This window comes from Gopherus evgoodei, chromosome 2 (genome assembly GCF_007399415.2).
Source record: "Gopherus evgoodei ecotype Sinaloan lineage chromosome 2, rGopEvg1_v1.p, whole genome shotgun sequence".
Lineage (NCBI taxonomy): Eukaryota > Metazoa > Chordata > Testudines > Testudinidae > Gopherus > Gopherus evgoodei.
The window spans coordinates 215,030,423-215,046,206 of record NC_044323.1 but is presented as its reverse complement, the minus strand read 5'-3'; the positions used below and the strand labels follow the sequence as shown (position 1 = coordinate 215,046,206).

The window sequence follows — 15,784 nt, the reverse complement described above, 5'->3', positions numbered from 1 at the left end:
TTTCCAGAACGGTTTATATTTCTGGTCAGAATAAATGGAGGAAATTGTGAAATAATGCATATTTTGTTTAAAGTGACTTTAAACTGCAACATTTTCTGACGATCCTATTAAAAGTATAAAAAATAGCTTTGTTAGACTACTCATACATTATGATACATTTTCTATTATGTTGACACATAACCAGAAGACCTGAGGATAATACTTACGTATACACTGTATACGCTTATAATGAACCGTACAATATTGTTTTATATAAGTAATATCTAACCTCTTCATTTAGCATTTTTTTTCCACCTGCATGTTTCCATAAGATTCTTTATCTCATTTTCAAGGTAGCCCTGTAGACAATTTGCAGCAGTAATAATATAAAATCTGTCCAGCACTGAAACAGGAAATGGCCATTATAAGTAAACTATACAATATATAATACCCACTAAACTCAAGTAACTGCCAGAAAATGCAAAGATTTGAAATATCAGAAGTCAATGATCTTCCAAGTTAACTGACCTACCCGGCTGACACTTATTCTTTCCATTTTTAACTTGAATTTTATATTGTAGGGGTCATTCTGAAAATTAGCAAGGGTGTGTGTTTGTGCATGTACGCAGACACACACAACACAGCACCTAGCACCATGGGATCTTGGTCTATGGCTAGGGTAATACATATAAATAATAACACACATGCACATACACATGCCTATATATAATTACATAATGTGTGTGTGTGTGTGTGTGTATCTATATATGTATAAAATAGGATGTATATATGTCCTGTGCTAGGTATACTTGATTTGTCAGTATTTTTTAATATTCCCTTCAAAAGTAACCATTGTTGTAAATCTCAGCCTTGTTAAGGAAACCTTGCTATGTACTACTTGCACATACATCATCATGCTGAGTCCCGTAAGGACAGTTATGTGACCAGTCTGCCGTTACAGTTAACTAGCCCAGGTAGCAAAAATATATCAGCAAGACCAGCGCTTGGGAAGTGTCTGGGCATCTGAAGTATTGTGTCTTTCTTGTTGGTTGTGTGGCAATCCTGCTGTATTAGTTCTTTTTGGTGACTCCTCACTGCAGGTGACGGAAAGGATTTTTCTTACAGTTATGACCTAGAATTGGGAGTCAGAAGGTCTGGGTTCTATTTCATCTCAATTACAGATTCCATTTGTAACCTGCGGACAATCACGTAGCTTCTCTGTGCTTCCGTAATCCCACCGGTAGAAATGGGGAGAATCCAGTAATGCTTTATATGGGTATTATGAAAATTTATTAATCTTTGTAAACACCTTACAGTTGTGGATCAGAGGCAAACTGGACTTTCTTTTATATTTTTACTCTATTAAAAGGTTCACGGCAATTTTTTGTCTAGAAACATTGGTAGCAAAGCTTAGGTTGTTTAAATCATATAAAAAATAAGGCACAACAGAGCAACTCCTTCTGCCCTGCAGAATATTCCAGCGAAAACTTGTGTATGTCATGTACTTTCCTGGAGACTAACTTTCTGAAACAGCACTGTTCAGTCAGCAGCACCAGGGATAAGATCACTTTCAAGACTTCACAACTACTGAGGCTGGCACATGAGTGGCTGGCTGCTCGCACCACAGAGGTGCTTTGTACTCTGATGCTTTCCTGCCCCCATGGAATAACTCCTTCTGGTATTACTTCACTTTTCGGTTAGTGAGCACTTTCCCCCAGAAATGTGACTGAACAGGTGTTACTCTGCTACTAACTGAGTTTCCAGCTGTCCTCCTCCAACACAGACCAGGCAAAATCTGTTGTTTAGTGCTATTAGGCAGACTAAAGAACTATCAAGCCTGAGATGGAGGTCTTCCTTGCAGGATATGGCAGTTTTGTTGCCAAAAGATGGTCAGGAAGGCCTGGCTGGCTAACAAAGACAGTCCTTCAGCTGCTGGGTGTAGTTCCAGTTTTGCATCCCCTTTGGCAGCAGCACAGAGACTGCTGCAGTGTGGCCAGCCAGCAAAACTAGGAAATAAGGACCTCTTTTATTTACTCAGGCTGCTGAATCATGGGCATTTCTGTCTGCTTGGAGAAAAGTCAGGCAGCTCTACTTTCCACTGGAAGTCTCAGGAGTGTTTGGTACTTTCATCTCAGAGTGTTCACACACTTGTTTTAATGTGCTTTATGGAAATGGTGAAACTCAGCGAGTACAGTTGCTGTAGAAAAACATCTGCACTAACTGTTCACACACACTTGCATCTTTAAATAGACTTTTAGGCCTTGGAGCTGATTTCCAGCAAAGTTTTTCAGTTGTGAGAGCTAGAGCTCTCTTAAAGTCAGCTAGTATGAAGTGACTGGTTCCAAAAATTAAAAATTTACATGGACATGTTAAGTGCATCACATTGAAACGCAGAATACTTGCCATAACACAAAAAAGGCATTTACAGTAAGTAGCACTTAGTGAGCACTGAAGGGAAAAAAAAGTGTCAATACAGAAAATATAGTTTAAAACTCCAAGAAATACTCTGTAGAATACTTACGGTCGTATTCCGCCCTCCTAGATTTGCACATCTCCTCCCATGGATTTCAGTGGCAGTTGTACATGTGCATCTGAAGGTATAGTTTTGTTCAAAGTATTTTATAAAAAGCTTGTTAAACATTTAAAATTAATGTAATAATGTTGATATAGTTGAATGTGTAGATGTCTCTAAATTTATGCACATGGTTATATGCAGAGTAGCAACAAACTACTTATATTTTCTATTAGAGTGATTGTTGAAAAGGGATTTGGGGTCTATTCTCCTATCAGTAGGTGAAATTTACTCTCTCTGCACACAGCCAGATTTGAGTAGGGAATTCCATGGGGATTGGAGAGGGTAAAATTCACTACCCTGGCAGCAGGTCTGTTCAAAGTAGCTCTTCTGAGGCCTTGTCTACACTAGAGAGTTGCAGCACTGGTGAGGGGGTTACAGCGCTGCAACTTAGGATGCGGCCACACTTGCAAAGCACAACCAGCGCTGCAACTCCCTGGTTGCAGCGCTGGTCGTACACCCGGTCGAGCCTCGGGTGTAGCGATTGCAGCGCTGGTCATCCAGCACTGGTCAGCAAGTGTGGACACCCACCAGCGCTTTTATTGACCTCCGGGGTATAAGGAAGTATCCCAGCATACCTTAGAGGCCTCTCTGGTAATAATGCACACTCCACTGCCCTGGGCTCAGCTGACCCCTCCTTTAAATGCCCCGGGAATTTTAAAAATCCCCTTCCTGTTTGCTCAGCCAGGTGTGGAGTGCAATCAATCATTCAATCAATCAGCGACCATGCCTCCACGCTCCAAACGAGCCCCAGCATGGAACAATTCCGAGCTGCAGGACCTCATCAGTGTTTGGGGTGAGGAAGCAGTGCAAGCACAGCTGCGCTCCAGAAGGAGAAATTATGATACCTATGGGCAGATATCAGAGTCCTTGCTGAAAAGGGGCCATGAACGGGACGTGTTGCAGTGCAGGGTCAAAATAAAAGAGCTGAGGAGTGCTTACTGCAAAGCCCGTGAGGGAAATCGCCGCTCAGGAGCTGCCCCCACAGCCTGCCGTTTTTACAAGGAGCTGGATGCCATACTTGGGTGTGACCCCACTGCCAATCCGAGGACCACGATGGAGAGTTCAGAGCAGGGAGAAGTGGGGGAGGGTGTAGAGGAAGCCGACAGTGAGGCTACTGTGGTGGAGGGAGACACCCGGAGTCCCAGGAGGCATGCAGCCAGGAGCTCTTCTCAAGCCAGGAGGAGGCTAGCCAGTCGCAGCAGCTGGAAGTTGCTGGTGAGGAGGAAACTGAGGAGCGTGCTCGGGGTAAGCAGATTTTTATGTTTTGGGAGAGGAGGATTTGGGTTATGGCTGCCTGCATGCATGCCTAAACATGGAATAGCCCATTGATTTGCTCTATCACGTCTCTGTAATCTGCCTCGGTAATCTCTTGAAAAGTTGTAGCCAGAGCGTGGGCAATGTGCTTTCTCAAGTTTATCAGGAGAGCCACCGTGTTCCTTGTCCTGGTCAGGCTAACTTGTTCGATCCACTGTGCAGCGAGGGGTGGGGGGACCATGGCTGCACACAGGCAAGCTGCATAGGGGCCAGGGCGGAATCCACATTGCTGTAGAAGACCCTCCCTCTCTTCCCAGGTAACACGCAGCAGTGATGTATCTCTGGCAGTAGGAAACCCTGTTGAGAATTTAGGGATACTTGAGTGCAGGGCGCCAGGTTCGCGTTCCCCCCCCCAGCCACGCGGTGCGCTCCGGTCTTCTCCCCCCCCTCCCAGCAGGCAGCCAGCCCCGCGGAGCCCTCCGGTCTCCCCAACCCCTTCCCAGCAGGCAGCCAGCCCCGCGGAGCCCTCCGCTCCTCCTCCCCCCCTCCCAGCAGGCAGCCAGCCCCGCGGAGCCCTCTGGTCTCCCCAACCCCTTCCCAGCAGGCAGCCAGCCCCGTGGAGCCCTCTGCTCCTCCTCCCCCTTCTCCCAGCAGGCAGCCAGCCCCGTGGAGCCCTCCGGTCTCCCCAACCCCTTCCCAGCAGGCAGCCAGCCCCGCGGAGCCCTCCGGTTTTTCCCCACCCTTCCCAGCAGGCAGCCAGCACAGCTGTGCTTCCCCCCCCGCCCTCACCAGCAGGCCGGCAGTTAAGCGGACCAGCCCCCCTGCCAGCAGCTCGGCACCTTCCTGTTCATTACTGTCCCCTGTGCAGGACACCAGCTACCTCCTGTACCCAGTGCTGATAAACCCCAGTGACCCATCGGTCAATTCCCCCTCCCAGGTGCAGTCGGGGCAGAAACACCCCATTGCTCGCCATGCCTTCGCTTCCCTGGCCTCTCTGTGTTATGTGAGGTATGTGGGAAGGATGCTACAAAAAGTCTAAAAACTCCTTCACTGTGTGATAATAAACAATGTAGCCTCTGTGTATTACATGTTTCTATCTATGTTTTTTTCAGTGACCTTGAATAATGCAGCCGGATCACCGGTCTCACGTCGTTTGCAGAACTTGAGAAAAAAACCCCGAAAATCAAAAGAAGAATTGATCAAATCAGTTATGAATCACTACAACAGAGAAAGTAGGAAGACGCAGGAATGGAGAGAGAAAATGTATGAATCCAGTGAATGAGTGGAGGAAAACAGAAAGCAGGAAAAAGGAATTGACTCTCAAAAAAACCACAAAGCAGATGATAAGCCTCCTGGCTCGCCAAACTGAGTCTTTCGAGTCTATGGTAGCCATGCAGGCAGATCTGTACCGTGGTAACCCACACCCCTCCCAAAGCTCTCTTTCTTGTTCCCCAGTGTTTGCACCAAACACCTTTTTCCAGCAGCCAGTTCCTTATTACACCCAGCTGCCCCCAACACCTGTACGATCACCTACCAGCCCTGAAAACTATAATTCTTACCCTGTGCACTCCACCCCCATTACCCTGCAGCATAGTAATCCTGAAGTGCAGCAGACATTGAACAGTAATCAAAACAGGACATATTCAAACCTCTGAATGTACAGTTGACCACCCTAATCCACCTTGCCTTTTATGTACTGTACTTTGAATAAAGGATTTTATGGCTTTTTCAATACATTTTATTATTGCAGGAAGTGGTAAATATTGTACCCCAAGGTAGAACATAGCACAGCAATGGCACCAAACATTACTGTTGGCTCTCAGCATCAAATTGCTCCCTTAAAGCATCCCTAATCCTTGAAGCCCTTTCCTGGGCCTCCCTATTAGCCCTGCTCTCTGGCTGTGCAAATTCAACCTCTAGGCGTCGAACCTCGGAGGTCCATTCCTCACTGAATCTTTCACCCTTCCCTTCACAAATATTATGGAGGGTACAGCACGCGTATATAACAGCGGAGATGCTGCTTTCCCCCAAATCTAGCTTCCCATAAAGACACCTCCAGCAGGCTTTCAAACGGCCAAACGCACACTCCACAGTCATTCTGCACCGGCTCAGCCTGTAGTTGAACCGTTCCTTGCTCCTGTCAAGCTTCCCTGTATACAGTTTCATGAGCCATGGCATTAAGGGGTAAGCGGGGTCTCCAAGGATCACAGTGGGCATTTCGACGTCACCTACTGTGATCTTGCGGTCTGGGAAAAAAGTCCCGGCCCTCAGCCTCCTGAACAGGGAACGGTTACAAAAGATGCGTGCATCGTGCACCTTTCCAGGCCATCCTGAGTAAATGTCAGTGAAATGCCCACGGTGATCCACAAGCGCTTGCAGAACCACGGAGAAATACCCCTTGCGATTCACGTACTCTGATGCCAGGTGGGGTGGTGACAGAATAGGAATATGCGTCCCATCTACTGCTCCTCCACAGTTAGGGAAACCCATTTCTGCAAAGCCATTCACAATGTCCTGCACGTTCCCCAGAGTCACAGTTCTTCTTAGCAGGGTGCGATTAATGGCTGTGCAAACTTGCATCAGCACCATTCCAACGGTGGACTTTCCCACTCCAAACTGGTTCGCCACTGATCGGTAGCTATCTGGAATTGCCAGCTTCCAGATTGCAATAGCCACCTGCTTCTCCACTGGCAGGGCAGCTCTCAATCTCGTGTCCCTGCGCCGCAGGGTAGGGGCGAGCTCAGCACACAGTGCCAGGAAAGTGGCTTTTCTCATCCGAAAGTTCTGCAGCCACTGCTCGTCATCCCAGGCTTGCAGGACGATGTAATCCCACCACTGAGTGCTGGTTTCCCGAGCCCAAAGGCGCCGTTCCACGGTGCTGAGCATGTCTGTTACTGCCACAAGCAATTGAGTGTCTTCAGCGTCAGGCGTTTCAATATCATTGTCTGACTCCTCACTGTCACTTTGCAGCTGAAGGAATAGCTCCACTGCCATGCGTGATGTGCTGGCAACATTCATCAGCAAGGTCCTCAGCAGCTCAGGCTCCATTTGTAACAGAAATCTCATAAGTCGCGCTGCAGACTCACAATGCCGCCAAACTGCTCGGAATGTTTTGCAAAGCACCACGGAGCGTTGGAACAGGAAGCGGAAAGACCCGCACACTTCCTTCCCCTTCCCACAAGCCACAGCGTCAAAATGGGATGAGGTGCTCTGTGGGATAGCTGCCCACAATGCACCACTCCCAACAGCGCTGCAAGTGCTGTAAATGTGGCCACACTGCAGCGCTGGCCCTACACAGCTGTACAAACACAGCTGTAACTACCAGCGCTGCAAAACTGTAAGTGTAGACAAGCCCTGAGACTGCTGTAGCAGCCCATAGGTTAGAATAGCAGTAGTGTAGTCAAAGGTAAACTGGGATAAACTGAGTTCACCCACTTCTCATTTGGGGAACTTGAGCTTTACTTTAGGTTATCCACTTTTTTTTTTTTTTTAACCACTACACCACTGAGCTGCTGCTCTTCCTCACTTCCTATGTATGTTATAGCTATGGAGTCTGTGACTCTTTTTTAACTGGCCTCAAACCTCACCAAGGTTACGTCTACACTACACACCGCTGATGGTGATGTGTAGCATACACAGAGCTACTCGCAGCAGTGAAAAGCAGGCTGTGTCTGCACTGAGCTGTGGAGCGACGTGCATCAATGAAAGACGCTGGCAGCAGGGAGGCAGTGGGAAAGACTTCAGCATCTCTCCATGCAAGCATCTTTTGTTCTGGCAGGGAAAGCTGCCTGCGTCTTTCCCTGTTGTCAGAATCATTTCTGTGAGTGTAGACACTGGCCCAGCTTGGGCAAGCAGAGAGCAGTGTAGTGTACGTGAATACATACATACCTACGCCCTTCAGGAGTATCTTTACTCGCCTAAGCATTCATCACTGGCTACCCTGCTATTTATGCCCGTGTTGAGGGGCTACGCCTATGTGTACACCCCACGTTATCAAAAGATGTGCAGTGTAGACATAACTCAACTGTGTTGGCCTGTTAAAGGCTGGCACAGAGTCTCCCCTTATGGCGAAAAGCACATGCAGAAGCCTCTACCTTATCCCTTCGTGGTTGGTCTCCTTGTGGCCCTTTTCATGCAGCCACACTGCAGTCTTTAAGTGAGTAGAAAGGAGTGTGTGCAGAATTTTTAATCAGGAGCCTACTATTTCCTTACACTGATGTTATGTGGGGGGATTCCCCATGTGTTGGTAGGCAAATAGCTCCTTTTATCACACTGACAGGTGAGCACAGTTTACTTTGTATTCTGTATTGTAATAGAAATCAATATATTTGAAAATGTAGAAAAACATATAAAATATAATTGCAGAAGTTAGTCTTTGCAAGTCTTAATGTTTTTTAAATGAGATTTCTTTTTTTATGCTGAGGGTTATTGCACTGAATCATTTTGGACTTGATTCATAAAAACACTGCAAAGGAAAGGCTTTTGTCCTTTTATTAACCCCACTCCCATTCCACATTTTTTACCTTTTATAAAAACTAAAAGAATGTTCTCCAAACAAACAAAGGGACTTGGATGGGGTGAAGGAAAGGGCCACCATTTGCTTATATCTTAGTCACACTCGGAACCTGAACCTGAACCGGCAGCTTGCTTGACATCCATTTGAGATTTACAAGCTAAAGAGAACGGTTATGTAATAGGTAAAAACAGGCAGACGGTGGCCACAAAAAGAAAGTGATTTAGTACAGTGCCAGTGATAGTGCACTATTTATAACACTTATTGTATATTTCTCCAAACATTTATATGATAATATATCATGCCTGGATAGGATATACAATTTCATTCTAAATTTGGTTACAAAATATGTAGCCTAGGCTGTTGCAGACTATTTTTCTTTGCTCAGTTGCATGACATAAATTCCTGTTGATCTGCCAGCAGTGTAGTAGTTCATCTGTCAGAAATTTATTTGATTTTTAAAAGACAAAGGGTTTGTGTGCGTGTGTTTTATTTTTTTTAATAAAGCTTCCTGGAAAATTTCACACAAAACAAAATTGTGACAAAAGTGTGTAAAGGGGGCGTGGGGGAAGATTAAAATTTGAAATTTTTTTGTCCTGTTTTGCTACCTGCTTTAGTTTTTAAGCCAAAACCAGCAATTCAAAAGTGAAGAATGTAGATTTTCACCAAAAGCCTTGTGCGAATGAAGCAGCCATTAATGGGACAATTAAAAAACCCCAACTGTCTAGTAATTATTTAGTATCCATCCTGCACAATGAAAAACTTTTTGTTAAACGTTTTAGTAGATGATAGATTGTTAGTACCTGGAAGGAGTGATGTTTTGAAAGAACACCTTTGTCATCAGTTCAACAAGATGGTAGGTTGGTTTGTTTGTTAGGGCTGTCAAGTGATTAATCACTCTGTTAAACAATAATAGAATGCCATTTATTTAAATATTTTTGTATGTTTTCTACATTTTAAAATGTATTGATTTCAATTTCAATACAGAACGCAAATTGTAGAGTGCTCACTTCAGATTTATTTTTTATTACAAATATTTGCACTGTAAAAACCCCCCCAAAAGAAATATGCTTCAATTCACCTAACACAAATACTATAGTGCAGTCTTTGTCGTGAAAGTTGAACTTACAAATGTAGAATTATGTACAAAAAATAACGGCATTCAAAAATAAAACAATGTAAAAGTTTAGAGCCTACAAGTCTACTCAGTCCTACTTCTTGTTCAGCTAATCACTCAGATAAACAAATTTGTTTGCATTTGCAGGAGATAATGCTGCCTTTTCTTGTTTAAAAAGTCACCTGAAAGTGAGAACTGGCATTCGCGTGGCACTTTTGTAACTGGCATTGCAAGGTATTGACGTGCCAGATATGCTAAACATTCGTATGCCCCTTCATGATTTGAACAGCAATCCAGAGGACATTCTTCCATGCTGATGACACTCATTAAAAAAATGTGTTATTAAATTTGTGACTGAACTCCTTGGGGGAGAATTGTATGTCTCCTCCTCTGTTTTACTGGCATTCTGCCATATATTTCGTGTTATAGTAGTCTCGTATGATGACTCAGCACATGATCTCCTAGTGACTGTTGAACTCCTAGTGACTATTGAAAGCAATCTAAGGAATTTTAATAGGATATTTTAAGAAAATGACATTATGTTATGTTGGAAAAAAAATCTCCCGGAATAGCTTCAATCAGAGTTGGCATCCCTACATGTAAATATCTCATGATGCCAGCTACAACAATGCTACGTGAATGCCTGAACTCGCTTTCAGGTGACATTGTAAAACAAGAAGCGGGCAGATGTAAACAAACTTGTTTGAGCGATTTGGCTGAACAAGAAGTAAGACTGAATGGACTTGTTGGCTCTAAAGTTTTACATTGTTTTGTTTTTGAGTGCAGTTATGTAACAAACAATCTACATTTGTAAATTGCGCTTTCACGATAAAGATTGCACTACAATACTTGTCTGAGGTGAATTGCAAAATACTATTTCTTTTGTTTATCATTTTTACAGTGCAAATATTTGTAATAAAAATAAGTGTATAAGGTGAGCACAGTTTACTTTGTATTCTGTATTGTAATAGAAATCAATATATTTGAAAATGTAGAAAAACATCCAAAAATTTCATTTTTAATACATTTTAATCGGTATTCTATTTAATAGTGCAATTAAAACTGCGATTAATCACGATTAGTTGTTTTAATCATGATTAATTTTTTGAGTTAATCGCGTGAGTTAACTGTGATTAATCGACAGCCCTACTTAGTTGTTTAAATGTCTTTTCCGTAGGCCAACTGGGTAGTGTGTGTGTGTGTGTGTGTTTGTGTGTGTGTGTGCGCGCGCGCGTGTGCATGTGTGTGCGTGTGTGTATAATGTGTAGGTAATTAAAACCTCTCTTTCAAAGTAATAAACAAGAGGATACAAAATGCAGTTTTCAACTTATATTGAAAAGCATTGTTGCAATGGGCAGGGTTCCAGGATCGGTGTTTGGTTGTTTTCTCAGGGTTAGATGGTTGCCATCTGGCATTGATAGTGAGATGGCGTTGTCATCAGTTTCTAGAGGCAGGAAAGGAATGATTCCTCATCTGTTTCCTGTGGATAAGCAGGAGGCTGGCAATCTAGTAAAATCTTGTTACCTTAAAGAAAGCAGGCTTGGAATTTGTTTACATGATATAAGCCAACTCTAACTTTCATGTTAATATGATAAGTTTCTTTGTTAGAGGGCTGTAAATGTTAAGAAACTTAACATTTGTTGAAAAATATCTTAAGAAAAATACCTTCCCCACGTGTTTATTCAGTCATTTTCTATAGTATTATCTTAATCAACTTTGTTTTTAAAAAAGGAAATAAGACAAAGATGTTACCCTTGAAAGGGAATAAAGAATTATTTGTTTTAGATGGGACTGCCGAGCATTTTGTTTTTTTTTAAAGAAGTTTTTATACTAAGAGAAATGCCATAATTAAACCACAGTATTTGTTTGTTTGTTTAAAAGGAAGGCTGCAAAAATCCCAGATAGCACCTGCTAAACAGTTAAAACACACCTGGTCCAGAAGTGAAATAATATCATAGATAACTAGTTTAGTTTAATAGCTGGCTTGTGTTTTGTTTGTCGTTTCTTTGTTACTCATAAATCTGTCAGTTTTTACCATAACCATGTATCATTTTTTCCTGTTTCCAGTTTTTCACAAGTTGCTTTGTCTATGATCACCTAAAAGTACTGGTTCTGTTTAACTAAGGAAGTTTAGCTGGCTGAGATTTTTGCAAAAAGGAAGAAATGGTGGGCAACCTCTTGAACTTTAGAAACAAAATACACTGTTGGGAACTGACTCTTGTGAAACTTTCTCATTTTCCTTGATCCCAGCTGACTTAGTATAATAATATTTGTTAGTTTGTTTTGAACATTTAATAATCCATTTGCTGGTTTGAGGTTACCAATGATAGTTATTGAAGAGATCATGGCTGCATTTTTTTTTTAGAGAAGACATTTTTATTATGCTTTTTGTCCATTTCCTTCCTTTCTTGTAATTTTTTTAATATTATTTTGTTGAAGGCACCAATGTCTATATCAATAATAACCCCTAAAAGATTTCTGTTTTCAGAACCAACTTTGAGGGGGAAAAATAGAGGAAAAGCACAGGAATTTTTGACTGCAGTGAGTTGACTGCATTAATTTTAAATAATTTCTGTAATATTTCCTCCTTTCATTGACTCTTCAGATGCTCACATAATATGCAAATCATTTTACAATGGATACAAAAGAAACATTAAATATATTAAAATCTGCATTTTAATAAAGTTGTCAGTGTATAATATATATCCTGCAACTAAGAGAGGCTGATAAAAAAGCAATAAAAGGGTAATATGGGCACAGAAGTATTTAATAACTTTTCATATTTTACAGTTTGATAAAAATAAATGTGGGATAAAAGCTGTTGGAGCTGAAAAGTATCTGGTTCCAAGTTTAGTACATTGCATATTTGTTTCAGCCGTTTGCATGTTTATATACACTTAGTGTATTCTTTGAACTCCAGGGGAATAAGCATATGTGCACCTTTTTTTCTCATTCCAGATGGTGTGGATATTGAGGATGATCCCACTTGCTCATGGCCAGCTTCATCACCTTCCAGCAAAGACCAGACTTCACCAAGCCATGGAGAAGGTTGTGATTTTGGTGAGGAAGAGGGTGGCCCAGGATTGCCTTATCCATGCCAGTTCTGTGACAAGTCGTTCAGTCGGCTCAGCTACTTAAAGCATCACGAGCAAAGTCACAGCGACAAGCTCCCTTTCAAATGCACATATTGCAGTCGCCTCTTTAAACACAAGCGGAGCAGAGATCGCCATATAAAACTTCACACGGGAGACAAGAAGTATCACTGCAGTGAATGTGATGCAGCATTTTCAAGGAGTGATCACCTTAAAATTCACTTAAAGACTCATACATCCAACAAGCCATATAAATGTGCCATTTGTAGACGTGGATTCCTTTCGTCTAGTTCACTGCATGGTCACATGCAGGTTCATGAGAGAAACAAGGATGGTTCTCAGTCTGCCTCCAGGATGGAAGAGTGGAAAATGAAAGACACTCAGAAATGCAGTCAGTGTGAAGAAGGCTTTGATTTCCCTGAAGATCTTCAGAAACACATAGCAGAATGCCACCCCGAGTGTTCCCCTAATGAAGACAGGGCTGCTCTTCAATGTGTTTATTGCCATGAACTCTTTGTAGAGGAAAGTTCTCTTGTAAATCACATGGAGCAGGCTCATAATGGTGAAAAGAAGAATTCATGCAGCATTTGCTCAGAGAACTTCCATACCGTGGAAGAACTGTACAGCCACATGGATAGTCACCAGCAACCCGAATCATGCAATCATAGCAACAGCCCTTCTTTGGTAACTGTTGGCTACACCTCAGTATCTAGCACCACTCCAGATTCAAACCTCTCAGTGGACAGTTCAACAATGGTAGAAACAGCTCCACCAATAACAAAGGGTCGTGGAAGAAAGCGGGCAGCCCAACAAGTACCAGATATCACTGGTCCTTCAAATAAGCAAGCAAAAGTTACCTATAGCTGCATTTATTGCAACAAACAGTTATTTTCAAGCCTTGCAGTTCTGCAGATACACTTGAAAACTATGCATTTAGATAAACCTGAACAAGCGCATATCTGTCAGTATTGTTTGGAGGTGTTACCTTCACTTTATAATCTGAATGAACATCTTAAGCAAGTCCATGAAGCTCCAGACCCAGCACTGATTGTTTCTACCATGCCTGCCATGGTCTACCAGTGCAACTTCTGCTCTGAAGTATTTAATGACCTCAACACTCTTCAGGAACATATTCGATGTTCTCATGGGTTTGCAAACCCTGCTGCTAAAGACAGTAATGCATTCTTTTGTCCCCATTGCTACATGGGATTTCTTACTGATTCTTCTTTGGAAGAGCATATTAGACAAGTCCATTGTGATCTTAGCAGTTCCCGTTTTGGTTCCCCTGTACTTGGAACCCCAAAAGATCCAGTAGTAGAAGTATATTCCTGTTCCTACTGTACTAATTCTCCAATATTTAACAGTGTCCTTAAATTGAACAAACATATCAAGGAGAACCATAAGAACATTCCTTTGGCATTGAATTACATCCACAATGGAAAGAAACCTAGAGCCTTGAGCCCCTTATCTCCTGTAACTATAGAGCAAACTTCTTTAAAGATGATGCAAGCTGTAGGTGGCGCTCCTCCACGTCCTGCAGGTGAATATGTCTGTAATCAATGTGGTGCTAAGTATACATCTCTCGATGGTTTTCAGACTCATTTAAAAACCCACCTTGACACTGTCCTGCCAAAACTGACCTGCCCTCAGTGCAACAAGGAGTTTCCAAACCAAGAGTCGCTGCTGAAGCATGTTACAATTCATTTCATGATAACCTCTACATACTATATCTGTGAAAGCTGTGACAAGCAGTTCACTTCAGTGGATGACTTGCAAAAACACCTGCTTGACATGCATACATTTGTATTCTTCCGCTGCACCTTGTGTCAAGAGGTTTTTGACTCCAAAGTCTCCATTCAACTACACCTGGCTGTGAAGCACAGCAATGAAAAGAAGGTATACAGGTGCACATCTTGTAACTGGGACTTCCGTAATGAAACTGACCTACAGCTTCATGTTAAACACAATCACCTGGAGAACCAGGGGAAAGTGCACAAGTGCATTTTCTGTGGTGAGTCGTTTGGTACAGAGGTGGAACTTCAGTGCCACATTACTACACATAGCAAAAAATACAACTGCAAATTCTGCAGCAAAGCTTTTCATGCTATTATATTGCTAGAGAAACACTTGAGGGAAAAACACTGTGTTTTTGAAACTAAAGCTCCAAACTGTGGCACAAATGGCGCATCGGAGCAAGTTCAGAAAGAAGAAGTGGAGCTTCAGACCTTGTTGACAAATAGCCAGGAATCACATAATAGCCATGATGGCAGTGAAGAAGATGTGGATACATCTGAGCCCATGTACGGTTGTGACATTTGTGGAGCAGCATATACAATGGAAACACTCCTGCAGAATCATCAGCTTCGAGACCACAACATCCGACCTGGAGAAAGTGCTATAGTTAAGAAGAAGGCAGAGCTGATTAAAGGGAATTACAAGTGTAATGTGTGTTCTCGAACATTCTTCTCTGAAAATGGGCTCCGTGAACATATGCAGACACACTTGGGACCAGTGAAACATTATATGTGCCCAATTTGTGGTGAACGGTTTCCATCTCTTCTGACTCTTACTGAACATAAAGTCACGCATAGTAAGAGCCTGGACACTGGAAACTGCAGAATTTGCAAAATGCCTCTACAGAGTGAGGAGGATTTTTTAGAGCATTGCCAAATGCACCCTGATTTGAGAAATTCCTTAACAGGATTCCGCTGTGTAGTATGCATGCAAACAGTGACCTCTACCTTAGAACTGAAAATCCATGGGACATTTCACATGCAAAAAACAGGAAATGGCTCTGCAGTGCAGTCCACAGGGCGTGCACAGCATCTTCAGAAACTGTACAAATGTGCTTCTTGCCTGAAGGAATTCCGCTCAAAACAGGATTTAGTGAAACTTGACATCAATGGTCTGCCATATGGTCTGTGCGCTGTCTGTGTTAATCTCAGTAAAAGTGGTAGTCCAAGTGTCAACATCCCTTCAAGCAGTAACAGACAAGGCTTGGGTCAAAATGAGAACTTGAGTTCCATTGAGAACAAAAACAAGGCAGGGGGACTGAAGACTCGCTGTTCTAGTTGCAATGTTAAATTTGAATCCGAAAGTGAACTCCAGAATCATATCCAGTCAATCCACAGAGAGCTTGTTCCAGACAGCAACAGTACACAACTGAAAACACCACAAGTATCTCCAATGCCCAGAATCAGCCCTTCTCAATCTGATGAGGTAAACCTTTTTTTCTTTTGCTGTTGCTGCTTTTC

At 42.7% G+C, this 15,784-nt stretch overlaps 1 protein-coding gene across 9 annotated transcripts in view; it reads left to right on the top strand.

The window, feature by feature from the left end:
- Positions 1 to 15,784, top strand: part of ZNF521 (zinc finger protein 521) — a 277,389-nt gene that overhangs the window by 100,400 nt on the left and 161,205 nt on the right. For all 9 annotated transcript variants that reach the window (XM_030552944.1, XM_030552943.1, XM_030552942.1 and 6 more), the window contains one exon: positions 12,397 to 15,749. In XM_030552944.1, coding sequence (XP_030408804.1) covers positions 12,837 to 15,749 — 2,913 coding nt within the window. In that variant the 5' untranslated portion in view covers positions 12,397 to 12,836. The remainder of the gene's footprint in view (positions 1 to 12,396; positions 15,750 to 15,784) is intronic.